At 39.0% G+C, this 22,927-nt stretch overlaps 1 protein-coding gene across 1 annotated transcript in view; it reads left to right on the top strand.

The window, feature by feature from the left end:
* Positions 1-2,657: 2,657 nt before the first annotated feature.
* The window catches only part of LOC118703119 (solute carrier organic anion transporter family member 6A1), a 77,277-nt gene continuing 57,007 nt past the window's right edge, over positions 2,658-22,927 (top strand). The window contains exons 1-2 of the mRNA XM_045571719.1: positions 2,658-3,054; positions 21,479-21,739. Coding sequence (XP_045427675.1) covers positions 2,685-3,054; positions 21,479-21,739 — 631 coding nt within the window. The 5' untranslated portion in view covers positions 2,658-2,684. The remainder of the gene's footprint in view (positions 3,055-21,478; positions 21,740-22,927) is intronic.

Here is a 22,927-nt window from a genome sequence, read left to right as displayed (position 1 = left end):
GTTTAAAAATTACGATTTAAAAATACTAACTTAGTTGTCATAACCTAAAACCTAAAGGGGAATTGTGTCTAATACTGAGTTGCAGTAGTTTCAAATCTACAGAGCATCAATTAGTTTGTTGAATCATTTGATTAAGAAACCCTTACAGAAATAAAAATATTCTAGGCTTGTGCTTTTCATTTATGATTTCATTTGTTGTAAGTTTTTAACTAATAATTATCTATAAAGTAACACTGGCTAGTTATTGTTACAGTAAGTGTGTGTGTTTCAATCACACACACACACACACACACACACACACACACACGCACATAAAGATACAAACATATACATTAGTACTGTATATCTGTGTACTGAATCACAGTGTAAAATATATTTTATTGTAGGTGTGTTTAAAAATTTTAATATACTAGACTAGGGAAAATTATGTACTCTCCTATGTGCAAGAACAGAATTTCATTGAGTTATTAAAGTGAAATATTTACATGTAAACAGCTTCATTCTACATTCAATTATCTTTATAGCTTGGAAATATTAGGAATATAATGGTGAGAATTCTTGGATTTATTTTCTTTTTACTACTCACCCAAGAACATGATTTTTATTTTTATTTTGGTGAGAGAGGAAGGGAGAGGGAGACAAGTCAATGTGAAAAAGAAACATAGTTCAGTTGCCTCGGGTACACACTCCAACTCGGGATTGAACTCAAAACCTGGGTAAGCCTCTTGACCTGGGATCAACTGGGGGCTTTTTGGTGCACAGGACAACACTCATCCAACTGAGCTATCGTGCACGGCCAGGGCACCAAATGCATTCTTTATTAAGGAGGGGTTCTTGCCCTGTCAAATGGCAAAGATTCCCCTTGTTTCTGATGTTTCTAGGGTTTCTAAACCATATGCTAGACCTCACTGTGCCTTTAAGAATTCATTACAATTTCAGTAGTTTCCTTCATATATATATAATTTTTTTAAAAATTCTTTATTGTCTAAAAGTATTACATGAGCCTCCTGTCGCCACCCATACCCCAAGCACAAGCCGTCCCCGCCCTAATGTCTGTGTTTATAATTGCTACCTCCTCCCATTCTCTGCCAAAGGTGAAAGTGTTCATGTGTCCCATCCTTTTTCTGAGGGGTTTGTTAGCCTCTGGAATCAATTTACCTTGTTGCTTTGGGAATATAGCTCTTCTATGGGCAGAAAAGGTGACAGTATTTTATATTACTCAGCTTTTTTTCCTTTTCTTTTTGATTATGTTTGTTAGCGTGGGGGTGACATTCTACGTGGCTCTCTATGTTCTGAGTGGAAGCAAAAATCCCAATACCATTTATTTTGAACAAAAGAGGCTTTCCCCCTCTGCTCTCAGACTGTGCCCAGTCTGGTACCAAAGCACAAGAATAAGAGTGCCCCTACTTTTCGACCTCCAAGGAATCCTGTTTCCTTTATGCTTATTGATGTTATGAAGTGACACGGAGGGCATCCTAGCTAAGTAGGAAAGGCAGATGAAAATTAAGGCATTGTTTCTTCTTATGTAGTGGCCAATATTTGACAGACCAGGTCTCTTAGTATAGGTGGGATTACATTTTCACTCACTGTTGGGCACAGAGCTCTGTTGAGGCAAGTTCAGGCCTCAGGTCAGGGGTGGGATCTGTGGAACCCTTCTGCCTAGCTCTTCTTAGTGATTTCTGCCCTCCCTCTCCTTTACCCGCTCCCCCCCCCACACACACACACCCTCAGTTAACCAGCTCCAGCACTTTCTAGCAGCACAAAAACTTGTTGAAGAGCTGAATTTTTTTTTTTTAAAGTTTAATTATTTTTTTAACATGGTATCCATGGGAGGGAAATAGTTTCAGTTTTCCTGGGAAGTCACCCTTCCCACATACATGGCCTGAATAACATACTTTGCCTTTGCTGAAGAAAAGAAAACCAGTTAGAAGTTTCATCTTCATATAAACATTTCATGTCCTGTAACTGTTCTCCTACCGTCTTTATTTTCAGTTAAGATGTTTGCACCTGGGAAAGTAAATTACACTCGAGGTCTCATCCCCTTATTTACGGAGGAAAATAATAATCCTTTCTCTTCTTGGCTAGAAATAGAGTTTCTAGGACAATAATTTTTGTGTGTAAAATTATTAATTTTACAATAATTAGTATGTGTAAAATTACTTAGGAGCATTCACTGGGACACTGTTTTATGATCTTTGCTGGTTTCTCCAAATGTGGTAGAAGTGTTTTTTTTCACGTCTTCTGATTTCTCCTCCAACAATTTTTAGTCCCTTCCTTTCTAGAGAGATTATTCCATTGGAAAAACACCACAGTACAAGAAATCTCGGGTGGGAGGCGAGGAGGGGTGTTGGGGGACAGTTCCTCTGTCCCATCACTGCACATTTCTCTTTCCTTACTTTCTAAAAACACTTCTATTAGAGTTACTGGAGTGTCCTGTCTCTGTTAGCTATCAGGGTCCAGTCGTTAAAAAAAAAAATCTTTCTCTCTGCCCCTCTCCCACGTGGAAGCCAAGAGGAAATAACCTTGGATGGTTTCTCAGGGCAACTGTCAACGGAGCTCTGGCAGGGACGTTTGCCTCCCGCCAAGAAAGAACGTACCCCCCCCCCTCCCTCGGGCAGGCGCCGGTTCCCTGGCGTCCACGCCCGCGGGCGGTCAGTTGGAGCGGGCGGAGCGGGCGCTGGGCCATGGGGAGCCACAGGCCGCCCAGCCCGAAGGCGGCCGCCCAGCCCCAGCGGCAGCGCCCCGGCCTCAGCCCACAGACCGAGGAAGAGGAGCCCCAGGCCGTGCAGTCTCAGGTCCTGCCTGCTGAGCCCGCAGACAGCACAGCGGGAAAAGCCTGGCATGTGGGTGTTGTTTCAAACAGCTTGATCAAGTTCCACAATTTCCAAAAACGGAAAAGAAGCAAGGCTAGGGCCGTAGCCCCCATGACCAAGAAGCCGGAAGAAACTGGGGAGGAATACTGTGGCTTGAGCTGTATAGGTGTTACCTATTGCCAGCGTTTTAATAACATCCACTGCTTACTGTTTTTCGTCTACATGCTGATGCTGTCTCAGGGTGAGCCTGGGCTGGGGGCCGGGGGAGGGAGGGGGCAGTAGGGGGCGCTCAGTGTTGTCCAAGTGGAGGAGGCAGGAGAGGGGCCAGGTGGTCCAGTTTGAGGCAGCTAGTCCTCTCTAACATTGAAAGGGATGACTAGGATAAAAGCTGGCTAATTGGGCTGCCACCATGGGTCTGGGCTCCTGTCCTCAAACGCCTTATTGGCACAGTTACCTCTCACAGTGCGGGTGATAGGGGTCTGGCCTCCAGAGAGCCACCTGGAGAGAGTAATGTTGAGTCATTACTGTTGTTTGGTCACCAACTCTGAGAAGCTCAGGGTTGAGTTACTTGGGGGATTAAAGTTGCAAACAAGACCTGTGACTGCCAGGTTGTTTCTGCTTCTGAACACAATTTTGAGACACGTGGGCTAAGCCATTTCCTTCCTGGATCTTATTTCCTCATGTGTGGATACAGGAGGTCGAGTCAGGATTCAAACAATCTATATGAGAGAACCAACTGCAACTCAAAGGTATTTATCTTTGCCCACACAGTTTGAAGAAGAATGTGGATTTGAATGCCTTTAGAAGGGTATGCTTTCCCTATGTGGCCATGGCCCTCAACACCGCCTTTGCACCTACATTCTTTAGTAGTCTGTATCCCCTGATGTCCTTGGAGTGTGCTAAACGTGGTATTTTTTTTTGTTCTAAAATGCTATGTTGAAATAAGCTATGTTGTAATAAAATGCTATGTTGTAATAAAAATGTCTAAATGTGATTAGAATCATATGAGAGGAGCAAATAAATAGTCATTAGATTTTTTTTCTTGATACCATCAAAGAAGTTTCTCTATAAGGAATAGGCATTTGAATTAAACCTTGATAAACAGGTAGAGTTCTGATAGCTGGGAATGTAATTAAGGAATATTTAATGAATGAATGAATGAATGAATGTGATGTTTTGATGAATAAATACTCAGATACAGGAAAGCCTTGTTTCAGAATGGTGAGTGCCCGATTTGGCTGGATAATAGTTTCACCCAAGCACCAAAAAAGATAATTATACTTATTTTCTTTATTGTCTCAACCCCTGCCCCAGAACTAATATAGTGACTGAGGCAGTAAAGACACACAATAATATTTATTGAATACAAAAATAAATAAATGGAAGGAAAATACAAATTGTAGCCATATTATGAAGGTCTTTAAATACTGAGTGAGAATTTTGAAAGGATACTAGAAGATGTTTCCTTTCCACTAGTGTACTGGGCAATTAGTGAGGTGCTTTGTAGGCTTCTTCTCACTTAATATAGCCTCCTTATTTTGTGGGTGATGAGGAGCCACTGAAGCTTCTTAAACAAGTGGTTTCAGTGAATGTTTAGCTCTACTATTTATTAACTGACTATACAGGCCATTGGCTCAGCTTAGGTATAACATTGAGTCTTGCATTCATAAAAATGGCATATCTATTCACTTATGTATTCATCAGTTGATATATTTATTGTTATGTTTTAAACAATTTTGAAATAATTTCAAACCTATGGAAAGGGTGCAAAGAATTCCGAGTCCCCTTCGCCCAATTTCTCTAGTAGTTTACATCTACCACATATGCTGTTCCTTCACCTTTTCTTTCCCTGAACATATAGATTTTTTTTTCAGACATGGTGCCTCATTACTGCTAAACACTCAGTGTACATCTTCTCAAAGTGAGGACACTTTCCTATATAACTGCCATTCACCCACCCAGTCAAGACTGTGTCAGTGCACACTACCATTAAACTATGAACTGATTATCTCACTCAGATGTTGCCAACTGTTTGAATAGTCTCCTTTTCCTTTTCCACCCAAAATTCTATCCAGGAATACATGTTGCATTCAGTTGTCATAATTTGGATGTCTTCTTTAATCTGTAACACGTTCTCATTCCCTCAAGCCCCCTTACATATATTGTGACCATGCAAGTCTTAAAGTATATGGGTTTTTTATTCCTTATGTTGAACTTCAGCCTGGGTATGTTTGATGTTCCTTTATGATCAGGCTGCAGGCCATGCGTGATTGCTTGCCTGTCTGCCTCTCTCCCTCCCCTTTTCCCTCAATTTGTGGTTTGCCTTTTCATTTTGTGGTTTGTCTTTTCATTTTCTTACCTGATCTTATTGAATGAAAAAAAGGGTTCAGTTCTATTGAAGTCCAGTTTGTTCATTTTTAAATGGTTTGTTCTTTTTGGTTTCTATTTTTAAAAGTATTGTGTAAGTCAATGTCATGAAGATTTTCTATTTTGTTTTCTTGTAGGAGTTTTATAGTTTAGCCCTTATGTTTAGGTCTCTGATTCATTTTGAATGAAAATTTTTTTGTGTGTGTATGGAAAGGATCACAATTTATTTTTTTTCCATATAAAATCTTATTCCAACATTATTGAAAAGACTGTATTTTATCCCATTGAATTATTTTGGCACTTTTGTTGAAATTCTGGTCTTTTTCTGTCTCTTTATAACCTTTGTATTCTGTTCTATCTATTTATGCAAATATTATATTGTACTGGTTACTGTGGCTTTACTACATTTATTGAAATCAGGTATTCTTTTGACTTTGTTTTTTATAAAACGTTGTTTTTGCTGTTATAGATACTTTGCCTTTTCCACATGTTGATTTCTATAAAAACTTATTGGGATTTTAATTAAGGTTTCTTTGATTCTGTAGATTTGCATAAAATTGACATTTTAACAATATTGAGTGTTTTCATGCCTGATCATGGTATGTCTCTTTTCTTATCTAGGTTTTGTATCCTTCAATGTGGGTAAATTAACTTTTCTTTTCTTTTTTTTTTTTAATATATTTTATTGATTTTTTACAGAGAGGAAGGGAGAGAGATAGAGAGCTAGAAACGTCGATGAGAGAGAAACATCGACAAGCGGCCTCTTGCACACCCCTCCCCGCAACCAACGTACATGCCCTTGGCCGGAATCGAACCTGGGACCTTTCAGTCCGCAGACCGACGCTCTACCGCTGAGCCAAACCGGTTTCGGCAACTTGTTTTCTTAGGATGTTTTACAAACATGATCATGTGACCTGTGAGTCAGGACAGTTTTATTTCTTTCTTTCCAATCTGTATGTTCTGTTACATTGGTTAAGACCTCTAATACAACGTTGAATAGATATTTGAAAAGAGAAGTTGTTTTTCTTTCTTATTTTAGGTAGAAATAATTTAGCCTTTCTCAATTAAATATGTTAACTAAGTTTTTTGTATATGCCTCTTATTATTTTGATGATGTTATCTTTTATTCTTAGCTGGTTAATAAATTTTATCTTCAATTGGTTTTTGAAATTTATCAAGTTTCCCCCCCCTGTGTCTTTTGAGACAGTTATATAATTTTTCTTATTTATTTTATTAATATTATATATTGCATTATTTTATTTTTTTAAATATTTAACCAACCTTGCATTCCTGGAGTAAACCCTTATTACAAAATTATCTTTTTTTTAATATATTTTATTGATTTTTGTACAGAGAGGAAGGGAGAGAGAGAGTTAGAAACATCGATGAGAGAGAGTCATCGATCAGCTGCCTCCTGCACATCCCCTACTGGGGATATGCCCGCAACCAAGGTACATGCCCTTGACTGGAATCGAACCCGGGGCCCTTCAGTCCCCAAGCCGACGCTCTATCCATTGAGCCAAACCGGTCCCGGCACAAAATGATTATCTTTTGTATATGTTACTAGATTTAATTTGCCAAAAGTTTGTTATATCCTCTTCAACTAGGTCTGGATTTTAGCCCTTGAGTTTCCATCTCAGTCCTAGGGGAAGTGGTTGTTTCTTAGGCTAGATATTTCTATATTCTTTGACATTGTCTTTACTTCTTACTAGCTAATTCCTTGATACTTTAATCCTCTGTTATAGTTAATAATTTTTTATAGCAAATTGTCCTTGTTCAAATTACTGTGTGGTTTCTCTCTCCTGACTGGATTCAGACTATTATGGAATTGGTATCAGGGTTTAGTCTCATACATATCTATATGTATAAAAGGCTAATATGCTAAGTGTCCATCCTACCGGTAGTTATGATGTGCACTTACCACCAGGGGGCAGATGTCCAATGTAGGAGCTGCCAAGCTGCAATGACTTGGCAGCAGAAGTTCTTGGGTGACTTACCCTGAAACCAGAGAGGAGGGAATTAATTCCTTGTGGGGCCACATGATTTCACCATCGGCTGTAGGTTATGTTATTGTTAGGGCACTGTCAGCCTGAATCTGGTTTACTGCACACTTACATTTGCATGCCACACCCTGTACGACAGCAACTTGGCAGGGTGCCCTCTTGCACTCTGGGACTCTTTGAGGTATGTCCCCACAGGCCAGGACAAGGGAACCCACCTGCCAGAGGGACCCTACTCATTCCACAGATGCCCTTCGAGCCACCCAAGTGCAGCTGGCCAGGGAAGGACTATGGGAGGTTGGCTCTAGGGAGTGTCTGGCCCGTCTCACCCAGTCCCATCCACCTTCTCATTAATTTCCTTTCAAGGTGCATAAATCTATGCATCAGATCATTAGAATACTCATAAAGATGGTAATTTAGAATTGGTTTTGTTATGCTTTTAATCTTGAGTCAAGTGCTGAGCTCTTTGCCAATGGGAAATGGATAGTAATTCTTGGCATGCAGTAACTTCACAATTCATCAAGTTATCACCATGTTTATTGAGATGAAGTGTCAATTGAAGCATGTACCTTGAAAGCCCAAGTGGCTGCTGCACTTTGGTGGTAATGTTGACTATAAGGATTCTGGTGTTGAATGGAATGTTTTCAGTGCCCTTAAGAATTTATGAAGAGAAATGGCAAACTCAGGTCTCAAATTTCAGCTCAAGTCATGGTCTGAGAATTTAAAAACTCTCATCAAAGCGCTAAATAAAGTAAGTTCTCATTTTATTTATTTAACTGTAAAGCTGATGTTTCTGGGAATGAAACACAAAATTTAAATGTATGGGCTAATGAATTATAAAGACAGTTGAATTCACAATATCATCAGTTTCCCCTGTTTCTTCCCCTCTGTTAAGCATCCAAGAAGAGTTATTAATTTTTTCAGACTGTTCAGTTTGTACCTGTTAGGATACAGTGGTGACTTCCAAGTTCTTTACATGTAGAGCTAGAATGGTCTATAAGTTTTTGTGTGGACATATACCTAGGAGTGGAATTTCTGGGTCATATGGTAGCTCCATGATTAACTTTATAATTATGTTGTAGAATTTTCATATATAAGGTGGGGAAAATAGGTTTAAAGTTGTTCATATGGAAAATAATTCCACAATTAATAAGTAATAATGCAAGAATATATTCTGTTTCATGTACTTACAACTATAAACCTTCTTTTGGCCCACTCTGTATGTACGTGATCAGTTTAATGAAGTTACCTTTTATTTCTAGTTCAATTACTGTTTTTATTATGAAAGTGTTTGGTTTTTGTAAAAATATTTTTTTGCATTCTGATATTCATTTGGCTTTTGTTCTTTATTATCTTAATACAGTGAATTACATTGATTAATTTTCATATATTGGAATGAAATTAAGGGGGCCCCAAGCTTTGCACATTTAACTTTAACAAAACATACTATATTATAAAGAGGTAATATGCAAATTGACCATCATGCCCTTGCTCAAGATGGCCACCCCATGTTGGCACAAGATGGCCACCACAATATAGCCTGCAGGGCAGTTGGGGGTGACCAGGCTGGCAGCAGAGGACAGTTGGGGGTGATCAGGCCGGTAGGGGAGGGCAATTGGGGGTTATTGGGCTGGCAGGGGAACACTTAGGCATTGATCAGGCAGGCAGAAGTGGTTAGGAGCAATCAGGAAGGCAAGCAGATAAGCGGTTAGGAGACAGCAGTTCCGGATTATGAGAGTGATGTCGAACTGCCAGTTTAGGCCAGATCCTAAACTTGCAGTTGGACATCCCCCAAGGGGTACCAGATTGGAGAGGGTGCAGGCTGGGCTGAGGCACAACCTTCCCACCACCACCCCAGGTGCATGAATTTCATGTACTGGGCCTCTAGTCCTATATAATAAAACCCTAATATGTAAATCAACCAAATAGTGGAACTACCAGTCGTTATGATGCACACTGACTGCCAGGGGCCAGATGCTCAATGGAGGAGCTGCCCCCTGGTGGTCAGTGCGTTCCCACAGAGGGAGCGCAGCTACGCCAGAAGCTGGGCTCACAGCTGGTGAGCAAAGTGGCAGTGGTGGGAACCTCTCCCATCTCCACAGCAGCCAGACCTCCCCTGAGGGGTCCCGGACTGCAAGAGATCACCAGCTGGGCTGAGCTTTGCCCCACCCCCACCCCCTCAGTGCACAAATGTCATGCACTGGGCCTCTAGTTTAAAATAATAATAAAGACAATTTATTTGAAGAGTTTTATAAAGTATTTGTAAAAAAGAAAATTTTACAAATTTGAATGATTTTGGATAAAATATTTCAGTACAGAAACAGTAGTGTTTCCTTAGATATACAGGGGCCTGATGCATGAAATTTTTGCACTGGGGAGGTGTCCCTTTTTCCAGCCTGACACCTCTCTCATACAGGGAGCCGTCAGGAGATGTTCTACTGATAGCTTAGGCCTGCTCCCCATGGGGAGCAGACCTAATCTGCAGTCTGGACTCCCTTTGCTGGAGGTGACTGGGCTGATCAGAAGAAAGTGCCAGCCCCATTACCCCACTGCTGCAGCCACTGCCAGTCACTGCAGCCGTCAAGGTATTTTCATCAACACAGACTCCAGTCTTTTTTTTATTTTTCTTTTTATCCTCACCAGAGGATGTTTCCATTGATTTTATCTCTTTCCCTCTTATCCCAGGCTAAGCCCCTTCCCAAGCCTACAGCCTCTGCCTCAGGCTTTGGCCTTAGGAAGGACTTCCCCAACACCCCACCCATCCAGTCGCAGGCTCAGCCCCTTCCCAAGCCTAAAGCCTCCACCCAATGGCCGGCTGGGAGTAATCTGGGTGCCTAGGAGGTTCCCAATACCCAAGTATGTAACCACCATCATTATTGGGTTAATTTGCATCACTTTGATTGGCTGTGGGTGAAGTGGAGGTATGGTCAATTTACATGTTTCTCTATTATTAGGTAAGATATTTATAGGAAGTCTTTTCTCAATTAAAATATTATAATCTACAGTGAAGGGTCATTTGGAGGCCTTAACAAACTTCAAATGTATTAACTATTATTCTGGAGGTCCCCAAGACCTCACTCAGACTGAATGATTGACTAGAAGTGTTGTAGGTTAGCAGGAATGGGCTCCAGATGCCTGAGTGGTGGGGTCAGACCAAACCTGGGTTCAACGACTTTAGTACTTGGATTCTGGCTAGGCAAAAATTCAGAGCCAAGACCCAAACTGTAAAAGAACATTTATTTGGTAAATCATGGAGATAGAAAAAGTAATTCCTAAAAAAAATGGGCTTAAGAAACAAGTTACAGAGGTAAAAGAAGGGCCCTAGGAGTTTGGAGTGAGGAAGCTAATGTTAACATGCCCAGGAGTAAAGAAGGGCTGGGGGAGGAAAAAGGGAAAGGGAAAAGTTTGGGCATGCTCCTAGGAGGGAGAGCCCATTGGGTCCTCCATCCTAAGAGTTTTGGTTGTAGATTTTAGGGGAGGACCCAGGAGTAAATTTTAATAGAATAGCCAGAGATGTTCCAAGTATGTCCTTTCAGGGCCTTGTCTCCACTGATTGGTTGGTTGGCACCAGGGCACGGGACCATTACCCAATGCAGCTGGTCTTGAGATTAATCATGCATCTCATTTTGTTGCTTTTCTGGGCCTGGAGATGAAATACAACTGTTCCTTTATGTTATCTCTAGGAGGATAGGTCAGGGGGTCCAAACCCTAAGACCAGAGATATGCTAGGGGAGGAAATGTCACCCCAGATAGGGTCCCACCTACAATTTGTCCTTTGCTTTCTACTCTGGTGACCTTCTGTACCTGACCCATTGTCCTTGCTCTGCTCATGTCTCTCTAACTGCCTCCCACAGAAGGACAGAGGACTCAGAGAAAGATGTCTTATGCATGGTTATGATTTCTTAGAGTGAATAGATAAAATCAGCAAAGGGAATAGGCAAACGGGATAAAGTCTAGAAACCAAGCCCAAGCTGCTGAGTCCTTTCCCAGTGGAGACATATGGACATGCTTGATTCTTCCAGCAATAATGTGAGATAACACATGCAAAGAGTTGCCCATCAAGAAAGATAACACGAGCCTTGGTGTCCAAGATTTTTGAGGGGTTAGTCATGTAGACATGCAGCATCTTGGTGACTAACTTCAGCTACTCAGACTCCAGTAACACACCCTCCTCACACATACACCAAAAAAGGCGTTTCCCATAAACACATTGTTAACATAAACTAATCAAACTGATACTGCATGGCCAAAGGCGTCAGGCATTCAACAATAGGTGTTCACTTTAAATCACCTTCTTAGTATAAATTATCTGATCCAGTTGGTACTGTGTGGCCCAAGGCTTCAGGCATATAAAAGCACTCTTATCAGGCACAATATTCAAGAACTCAGAGTCATCTCCCAGGAGACAACCAAAGGTCAGTCTTGAAGATAGGTCTTTTTTGAGCAACCAAGGCTTGTCAACCCTTTGCTGCAAAGCTATAGAAATCAGATCATATTAAAAGTATATGTTCTTTAGAAAAAATATTAATAACATTTTATTAAAGATAAGTATGGTTAAGAAATTGTTTAAAGTAATGTTCCTTTCAAAAATGTTATGAGATAATAAGATGTTTGAAAGTTCTTGATTGAACTTTTAGCTTCACCAATGTAATAAAACTAATTTATCTATAAATTATAAAAATCATGTAAGTTTTGATACAGTAATGTCAGCGAGGGTCAAGGGGGTATCTGGCCAGAGATAGACCCTAGCCAGAGATAGTACTCTGTGCCCCTAGTTCTTCTCTTGCTTGTAGGAATGAATTCAAACAAGAGACAATAAATAGCAACAAAAGCAGGCAAGGGTTTATTTATGTAGGAAATAAATACACTCAGATAGAACCTGAGTGGGCAATTCAGCTAGCCTACACCAAACCAAGAGCCCTGATATTTGGAAGTTCAGAGGATTTATACCCCTAGGCTAGAACACCTCTAGGCAAGGAGCAAGTTACCCCATCCCTCACATCTCAAAAAAATATATCTTCAAACTATAAGGCCCTTTTGCACAGGTGTTAGCCACAGTTAGACCACATCCTGTAGGAACCCTAAGTCTTTCCTTCTCACATAGTGGTTTGCTGCCTCCATTGTCTATTTTTGATTTGTTCCGTTTCCCTCCAAGACCCAGCTACCTCTCCCAGCTCATATCTACCTAGCTGCCTACTCTAACAGTAGTCTATGCCAACCATTAAACCAGGAAAAAAACAACCGAACCATCCCCAAGCATAGGAACCTGGGATTGGTTATCTGAGCTAACTGATCTTGAAAGCAGCAAAAACAACAGTATCTTGTGGAAAATGGTACGCTAGAAATCCATGACATGCAATGACAAATTTATTTAAAACGTTGCCTGAGATAAAGTTCTTATTGAAGGCAAGATTTTGGAAGACCCAAGAGCTTCTGCAATTGACTTCTATGGTGAAACTTTAGACTACAGAGCTTCTGGGTTTGGCTGGCTGACTGCTTCAGGCTGTACTGAAAAGTTTACAGAAAGAAAATGAGTTTAAGGCATAACTAGAAAATGTATAAGCTTCTAGTCACACACTGCATATTTTGAATAGTACCAACACTAATTCATGGTTATAGAATTACAATACAATTTGAATTCACAGATTCACTAAATCACTTATGTGAGAGTTGGGATATTGACTGGAGAAAAGGGGACCCTGGAAATTGGGTGGAATTCAGTGAATCTGAGACCCATCAACCCTGAAATTCCAAGTCTCCTTTCTCAGTAAGAGCAACAGTTTCTCTTATGACTGAGGGGAAAAAAAGTTTCTGTTTAAAGATACTGAATTTACCTCACCCGACTTTAGGGAATTCTGATTCCCTCATGACCCACCCCATCACCCTTTATTGATGCCAAACTCATAACTAGAATGAGATCCCAGCCTTCCAGAATGACCAACATATAGTTTGTCTTGGGAGTGTCTTATACACTAAAAATGTGCCTGCTACTTCAGAAAAATTGGTTTGGATTGTGCAGGGCTACCTCTTCTGAAATGAAAGAGAAGTTTCTTCATTTGTACCATTTACTTTTAAGAAAGAAACAATATTATGTGCCTGTGGTTTTTGAAGGTAGAAGTATGTTATGGTAACGTTATAGTCCCACTTAGGGGATTCCCTGAAAAAAAAAAAAAAAATAGAGGAAAAGGGAAGTCCTCCTTTTGGGCAGAATGTTGGGTAGTAAAATTTGATTGTATTTCCTAGAAACCATGCTGCCATTGTCTAATGGTTGACCATTTGGTAAGTGGTATGTCAATCTGAATGGGCAGAATTATGCTAAACAAATGTTCAACAAAAAAATTCATTGCAGAGGAAGCTCTCAATAATGAGGTAGATAGGTAACCAACCTCGGAATATTAGCCAGCCTCTTTTCCTGCCATTATACTAGTATATCTTGTTCAGAGGACTCATGTTTATGACGACAGTTATATCAAGAATGTAAGTTATACAAGAAAGAACTGAATACGTGGATTTATCTTCACCAGGGCTGATGTAGCTATTGCACTACTGAGTGCCTGTCTTGTCAATCACAAAGTCAACATAATCCAGGATACTTAGCATATTAGGCTTTTATTATATACAACTAGAGGACCAGTGCATGAAACTTGTACATGGGGTTGGGGGGGGGGGTCCTTTAACCCAGCCTGCACCCTCTCCAATCTGGGACCCTGCGAGGGATGTCTGACTGGCCGTTAAGGCCTATCCTAAACAACCAGTCAGACATCCCTCTCACAATCCAGGACTGCTGGCTCCCAATCATTTGCCTACCTACCTGCCTGATTGCCACAAACCACTTCTTCCTGCCAGCCTGATCACTCCCTAATCACTCCCCTGCCCCTAACTTCCCTGATGGCCTGGTCACCCTTAAATGTCCTCCGCTGCCAGCCTTGTTGCCCCTAACTGTCCTCCCCTGCAGGCCTGGTTGCCCCCAACTGCCCTACCCTGCTGGGCCAGCAGTCCTTAACTGCCCTCTCTTGCCAGCCTGATCACCTCTAACTCCCCTCCCTTGCCCGCCTAGTTGACCCCAACTGGCCTCCCCTGCAAGCCTGATCACCTCCAGCTGCCCTCCCCAGCAGGCCTGGTTGCCCCAATTGTTCTCCCCTGCAGGCCTGGTCACTTCTAACTGCTCTTCCCTGCTGGCCTAGTCATCCGTAACTGCCCTTTTCCTACAGACCTGGGTTTCCTCCAACTGTCCTCCCCTACAGGCCTGGTCAGCCCCAACTACCCTTTTCTGCCAGCCCAATTACCCCTAATTTCCCTCCCCTGCTGACCTGATTGCCCACAACTTCCCTCCCCTCCCAGCCATCTTGTGGCAGCCATCTTATGTCCACATGGGGGTGGTCATTGACCACATGGGGATGGCCATTTTGTGTGTTGGAGTCACAGTCAATTTGCATGTTACTTGGGCCAGATTCTCTATGCTGTTCCATTGGTCTATATGTCTGTTCTTGTGCCAGTACCAGGCAATTTTGAGAACCATGGTTTGGTTATACAGCTTGATGTCTGGTATTGTGATCCCTCCAACTTTGTTCTTCTTTCTCAGGATAGCTGTGGCTATTCAGGGTCTTTTTTATTTTTATTTTTTATTCTAGATGAATTTTTGCAGAGTTTGTTCTAGATCTTTGAAATATGCCATTAGTATTTTAATAGGCATTGCATTAAATCTATAAATTGCTTTAGATTGTATGGACATTTTAATGATGTTGGTTCTACCAGTCCATGAACATGGTGTGTTCTTCCATTTGTTTATGTCTTCCTCTATAATATCCTGTAGTTTTCTGAGTACAGGTATTTTACTTCCTTAGTTATTTTTATTCCTAGGTATCTTAATGTTTTTGTTGCCATGGTAAATGGGATTTTTTTTTTCATTCTGTGAGTTCATTATTGGTGTATAAAAAGGCCATAGATTTCTTAATGTGTTAATTTTGAATACTGCTACATTGCCAAATTCCTTTATTAGGTCTAGTAGTTTTTTTAATGGAATTTTTGGGGTTTTCTATGTATCATGTCATCTGTGAATAAGGATAGTTTTACTTCTTTTCCAATTTGGATGCCTTTTATTTCTTCTTCTTGTCTGATCACTATGGCTAGTACTTCCTATACTATGTTGAACAGGAGTGGTGAATGTGGGCATCCTTGTTTTGTTCTTCTTAGGTGAAATGAGTTTAGTTTTTGCCATTGAGTATGATGTTTGCTGTAGGTTTTTCATATAGGACTTTTATTATGTTGAGGTATGATCCCTTTATTCCCACTTTGCTGAGAGTTTTTATCAAGAAAGGATGTTGGATTTTGTCAAATGCTTTTTCTGCATCAATTGACATGATTATGTGATTTTTATCTCTCAGTTTGTTTATTTGATGTATCAGACTTACTGATTTGCAGATATTGTACCATCCTTGAATCCCCAGAATAAATCCCACTTGTTCATGGTGTATAATGTTTCTAATTTATTGTTGAATTTTATTTGTTAGAATTTTGTTGAGGATTTTAGCATCTATGTTCATCAAGGATATTGGCCTGTAGTTCTCTCTTTTTTGTCATTTCTTTATCTGGTTTTGGGATTTAAGGTAATGCTGGCTTCATAGAAAGAGCTTGGAAGTGTGCCTTCCTCTTCAATTTTTTGGAATAGTCTGAGGAGGATAGGTTTTAGTTCTTTGAATTCTTGGTAGCACTCCCCTGTAAAGCCATCTGGGCTAGGGCTTTTATTTGTTGGAAGATTTTTGATCACTGTTTCAATTTCTTCGGTAGTTATTGGCCTATTCAGGTTTTTAAATCCTTTTTAGTTGAGTTTTGGGAGCTTGTATTTTTCTAAGACTATGTGCATTTCATCTAGGTTGTCCATTTTGTTGGAATAGAGTTGTTCATAGTATTTTTTCATAATCATTTGTATTTCTGTGGGATCAGTTGTTATTGTACTTTACCTCTTTCATTTCTGATGTTGTTTATTTGGGTCCTCTCTCTTTGCTTCTTGGTGAGCCTGGCTAGAGGTTCCTTTCAAAGAACCAGCTCTTGGTTTTATTGATCTTTTCTTTTACCTTTTTTTTTGTCTCTATGTCATTTATCTCTGCTCTGATTTTTATTATTTCCTTCTTTCTGCTTATGCTGGGCTTTTCTTGTAGCTCTCTTTCTAACTCTTTGAGTTGTAGAGTTAGATAATTCATTACCAATGTTTCTTGTTTTTTGAGGTAAGCCTGAAGAGCTATGAACTTTCCTCTTAGGACTGCGTTCACTGTGTCCCATAAATATTGAATTGTTGGGTTTTAATTGTCGTTTGTTGCCATAATGTTTTTTAATTCTTCTTCGATCTCTCTGGTAACTCAGGCATTGTTTAATAGCATGCTATATAGCCTCCAGGCTGTTTGGTTTTTTAAAATTGTTTTTATTGTAGTTGATTTCTAGTTTTATGCCATTGTGATCTGAGAAGATGCTTGATATGATTTCTGTCTTCTTGAATTTTCAAAGACTTTGCCTGTGTCCCAGCATATGGTCTGTCTTTGAAAATGATCCATGTGCACTTGAGAAAAATGTATACTCTGTGGCTTTGGGGGTGAAATGTTCTAAAGATGTCAATTAATTTCATTTGATCTAGTGTGTCATTTAGGAGGAATTGTCCAGTGTTGTTAGTGGGGTATTACAGTCCCCTATTATGATTGTATTGCTGTCAATCACTCCCTTGATATCATCCAGAAGTTTTTTGTTTGTTTGTTTTTGTTTTATGTATTTGGGTACTCCTGTATTGGGTGCATATATATTTACTAGAGTTATATATTCTTGTTGGATTACTCCCTTTAGTATTATGAAGTGGCCCTCTTTTCTCTTGTTAGGTCCTTCACTTTGAGATCTAATTTGTCAGATATACCGTATTTTTCGGACCATAAGATGCTCCGAACCATAAGACGCACCAGTTTTTAGAGAAGGGAAATGAAGAAAAAAAGATTCTGAAACAAATAGTGTCCTAAAATATTTTATGTGCATTAAAACCCAACATCACAGTCATAAACACATGTAATCAACCCTGTAAAGTAAACAGCAGCATTTAGAACCATTTTAGAGCCGGGCAAGCACACAGAGACCACACAGAGCCGGGCAAGTAAAAAAACTTTTTTTTTTAAGTATATGTGTAGGCTATATTTGGACCATAAGACGCAGGGACTTTTTACCCCCACTTCTAGGGGGGAAAAAAGTGCATCTTATGGTCCGAAAAATATGGTAAGTATTGCTATTTCTGTTTTTTTGTTTTGTTTTGTTTTTCATTTCCATCAGGCAGGCAGAAGTGGTTAGGAGCAATCTGCCTGAAATACCTTTTTCCATCCCTTTACCACTAGTCTGTGTGAATCCTTTTTTTCTGAAGTGGGTGAGATAGAAGATGTATGAGTCTTATTTTCTTATCCACTCAGCTACCCTATGTATTTTGATTAGGGAATTTAATGCATTTACATTTAAAATTATTATTGATAGGTACTTGTTTGTTGCCATTTTTATTTTTATGACTGTGTTCCTTCTTCACTTCCTATTTCTTCTTTTTACACCAGACCCTTTAGCATTTCTTGCATTGCTGGTTTGGTGGTAATAAACTCCTTTAGTCCTTTTTTCTCTATGAAGCTTCTGATTTCACCCTTAATTTTGATTGATAGTCTTTTTTCTTTTTTAATATATTTTTATTGACTTTTTACAGAGAGAAAAGGAGAAAGATAGAGAGCTAGAAACATCGATGAGAGAGAAACATCGACCAACTGCCTCTTGCACATCACCTACCGGGGATGTGCCCACAACCAAGGTACATGTCCTTGACCGGAATCGAACCTGGGACCTTTCAGTCCACAGACCGACGCTCTACCACTGAGCCAAACCGGTTTCGGCTTGATTGATAGTCTTGCTGGGTACAGTATTCTTGGATTTAGACCCTTCCTTTCAATGACTTTGTTTCCTCTTCTTCTAGCACCCCTATTATGTGGATATTGTTTTGTTTTGCATTGTCCCAAAGTTCCTTTAGGATCTCCCCATATTTTTTAAGCTTTTTTTTCTAAATGTGTGGGTGTTTTTTTCCTATCTTATCTTCTAGCGCACTGATGCAGTCCTCTACTTCTTCTAGTCTACTGTTGATGCTTTCTATTGAGTTCTTTATTGCAGTGATGTCATTTTTCATTTCTTCTTGGTTCTTATTCATTTCCTCTTGTTTCTTAAACATATTGATGAATTTATCTTCCAACCATTTCAGAGACCTCGTGACCATTTATCTGAATTCTTTCTCTTTGCTTGCTTTCATTTGGTTTACTTCCTTTTCTAGTGATGCCTACTTTTCTTTCATATGTGAACTGTTTCTTTGTCTCTCCTCATAATCTCTCCTCTCTAGGTGTCTGGTTATGTAGCTCTCTCTCACCTGCATTTACTTAAAGGCACAAAACACAACACAACAAGGCACAATGCACAAGGCACTGAACTTACATGTTTTCATGATACTAATAACCCCAAATAAAGTTGACCACTAGAGAAAAAAGAATTAGGGTCTTTTTTGTTTGTTTGTTTGTTTGTTTTTTAAAGAGTGCAAAACTTACATTGAGAATAGGGAAAAAAGTAAGAGAGAAAAGAAAGAGAATAAAAAAGAAGGGGAAAAAAACTATATGGGGATAAAACTCCAATAGAACTACAACTAATCCAAAAAAATACAAACAACTAATACCCAGATATGAATGCAAATTACAAATAACAACTAATAATAAGTGAGGAGAGGAAAAACAGAAGCAAAAAAGTAGTGAAACAATCACACAAACAAACAAACAAACAAAAACAATCTAATCAACAAACAACAACAATAGGACAGAAAGAAGGGCAAAACAAAACAAAATAAAACAAAAAACAAATTAAGAAAAAGGGAAGAGAAAAAATTTGGATAGTGAGGAAAGAGAAGAGAGAAGTGTATATGAACTTGGAACAAGGGATTTGAAATTATATATATATATATATATATATATATATATATATATATATATATATATATATATATTAGTAGAATGGATTTTTAGCATGGGGTAAAAAGAAGGAATAGGGAAAATCTAAAGCAGAAATAGGGTAAGGGAAATAGGACAACAATAGGGAAAAAGAAGGAATAGGAAAAATCTAAAGCAGAAATAGGGTAAGGGAAATAGGACAACAACGGGGAAAAAGTTGGCATAAAGGTCAAGATGAGATAGAGTAAAATGATGCTAAAGGAAAAATTAAAATATAATGTAGAACACTAATCCCAGAATAAAATAAAGAGAAAATAAAATGAAACTTTAAAAGAGGTAAAATAATAGTAGTAATAATAATGATTAAAAACAAAAATATAATAATTAAAAATGTAAAATCAAGTGAGTGAAAAAGAAACAAATTTAGATTCCTAAGTGAAAGATAAAAAATGAAAATGTGAAGGTCATTCACTTTCTCTACTGTTCTGTTTGGCACACCTGTTTCCTGTCAGGTAGTTAGGACAGTACTGAAGTTCCCTGTATTCCACAGCTCTTCTGTGTCATAAGCCTCAATCTTGTTTTCGAGTAGACAGTATTTATTTATTACTCAGCCTGCCTGTGGTTGTAATTATCGAAGAGTCAGTTTGTGATTCAAACCCTGGGTGGCGGTGTTTCTGTATTGACATCTGGGGCTATAAGTCTTCTCTACCCAGTATTTAGAATTTGTTTTCCCTGCTGCACCTAATACTGGTTTGGAGGAATGGACTGCCCCAGAGCTGGTTTTCTGATTGTTTCTCCCTGCTCTGATTCCCAGGTTCCACAAAAACAATTTTTCCCTGTAGTCTCTGAGAGTGTTTTTTATTGGGTGATCCTATGTACTGGGTTTAATAATCATAAGCAAGGATTTAAAGAGAAAAAATAATCAGAGTGAGTGCGCAAACTTATGATTTTTTCACCCTGGCACTGAGTGCGACTCTGCACATGTCTCTGCATGTCTTTTTCCCCTGGCACAGTGCAGCTTATTTACTGGTAAAGCCTCAGGCTTCCTTTTTGTACCCAGCCCAGCTATTGGTTTATTCCTTGAGTTCCCTTCTGTGCATCCCTGTGGACCCCCTTCTACATCTGTGGACTATGCTGGCCCCACATCCATAGGTTTTGTGGGGCGCAGGCTTCCTCTGAATCTCTAGATCCTGCTGCACACATTTCTTCCTTCAGCCTGAATTGTAGACTCACCTTTCTCTGGGGGAAACCTGACCTTTCCGTGAGAAGGTGCAGAGCTTGTCCGAGTCAGTGTATTCGCGCTGCTTGAGACCTGGTGTTTGTGGGTTCACAGCTGTCTGTGGGTGTTGTGGTTGTAGGGTCCCGGGACGTATCCAATTCTTCCCAATTGATAGTAAGGCTAGGCTTCCAATAACAGCCACTCTTCCTTTCAAGATGGCACAGTCTCTGTGGCAAAGCTGGTTACTCTGGGAGAGATTTCAGCAGCAGTGGAGGCTGCCTGGTCAGGGGAGCCTGGTACGGAAGTTCCCAACAGTCCCTTGGAATGTAGGTGTCCCTCACTCACAAATAGACACTCCCTATAGGTCCATACACTCTCCTTTCATTCTCTCATTCACACACTATCTTGTAGGCTGCCTTCCTGACGGCAGCTATCTTCTATATTCTATGTCAATTTATTTTTGTTTCAAATATTTAGTATGATTACCCCTTCCTCCCCATTAGATGTTAAGTGATGGACATGGGCATATATGATACCATTTATTTCATGTTCAAGAACATGACAAAAAAGTAGTATTGTTAAAAGATGTATACACATTGTCAAAAAAGTATTAAAAAGGCTAAGAAATGGTGAACTTCAAGTATAGGATATGAGTTATGGAAGGAGAGAGAAGAATATGTTTGGGAGTACATGCTGGACTTCAACCATTTTGATTATGTTTTATTTTCTGTTCTGGATGATAGATATTAGATTGTAACTTATTCACTTTTATTATTGAAATATAAAATATCAAAATAAATATTAATACTGAGATGATTGAAAAGATCATATTCTTCATCAATTACTCATGAATATACTATTTAAAAAATAAATATAGTAATTCCATTGGCAAATATTTCATAGATGTTAAAGCTTATTGGGTTTTATAAAAAGGATCATTTTATGCTCATAAATTTTAAACACATTTAAATAAGGTGAAATAAGTTTGAGTCACTGTAAATTACGTTTTGCTTTGTAATGTTTACAATGGTGATCTGTTTTGTCTCTTAAAATGCATATTATTGTGTTCTTTTTTTTCTTTCTACATTTTAGGTATTGTGTTTGCTCTTATGGATGTGAGCGTTGACACATTTCAGAGGGGCAGTGGTCTGAAAACCATTGAGAGTATGTTGTTGTCATCGAGTTATGATATTTCATCTTGCCTGGTAGTATTGTTTATAGCACACTATGGAGGGAGAGGAAACATTCTACGTTGGCTTTCAGTTTCCTCCTTTTTAGTAGGATTTGGATCACTTTTACTTGCTTATCCATACTTCAGGGGTCAAGATTATCAATTGAAAATAGAAACTGAAGGTAAGATTTAAATGTTACTGTCATACATCAAATATTTATTCCTTTAAATCATTGCCTCTAGGACCTTATAATAGACTATAATACTTGTCTGTCTGTATACCCATCCACCTGTATCTATTTATATGATCAAGTTTATTAAGCTAATTAATTGTAGCTCCCTAGTAATATATGTCCATTCTTTCATCTACTCAGGATCATAATTTTTCATGTAAGAGATGGGCCTAGGAAGAACAAAGACTGCTTTGTGATAATTATTTTGTGAAATTGTTTTTCTTTTATCAATTTTTATATCTGTTTCTTGAGAATTTCAATAATTTCTCCTGTGTTTTAATTAATCCATTTATTTTTACTTCAAAACAAGGAGCTTTAATTAATCCACTTATTTTGACTTCAAAACACAGACACACAAGCACAAATACAAACATAAAAAACTTACACACAATAAAGAAAGGTCAGATATTTTTTAGCTACTCCTCCCACTTCAAAATGGGAGCTTCCCTTTGATATTTTCATACACCTATCTATGCAGATATATTGCTTTATTTTTATGTTTATCTCTTACATAACCAATTTTCTACTCTGTTCACACATTAGTGTATGTGTGTGTGTATGTGTGTATAATTTTTATGTTTTCTTTGAAATAGTCCATTTACCACCACCTGCCACTCCCTCATCCCATCACAGTTTTCCATACCTAGGACAAGTTGATCTTCAGGCCTGCTTCAACCAACAAGTAGGTATCATATTCCATCAAATCATTTAGCAGTTAAAACTGAAGTTTCTTCATTAGTCTGTGGAAACACTTGTATCACACTCTGATCTTTAGTTTCTAGATTTTTACATGTGATTGGCCACCTAACATTCCCATGGTTGCAGTGAACTGTCACTTCACCAGGAACTTCCTAAATATCTATTATCCCATTCTCTGATTATACCCACTCATTCTTCCAACTCACTCATATAATTAAAACCACAGTTCTTTTATTAGAAGCTTAAATCTATTAATATCTACTTTCTTCCTTAATTAGGCTCTCCTCATCAGTTTTTAAATTTATATTCCTTAATATAAAATATTATATTAAGTACTAGAGGACCGGTACATGAAGTTTGTGCACAGGGGTTTGTGTGTCCTTCAGCACAACCTGCACACTCTTCAATCTGGGACCCCTAGAGGGATGTCCAACTGCC

The sequence above is a fragment of the Pipistrellus kuhlii genome, unplaced genomic scaffold, assembly GCF_014108245.1.
Source record: "Pipistrellus kuhlii isolate mPipKuh1 unplaced genomic scaffold, mPipKuh1.p scaffold_m20_p_4, whole genome shotgun sequence".
NCBI lineage: Eukaryota > Metazoa > Chordata > Mammalia > Chiroptera > Vespertilionidae > Pipistrellus > Pipistrellus kuhlii.
This window is presented reverse-complemented; position numbering and strand designations above follow the sequence as displayed.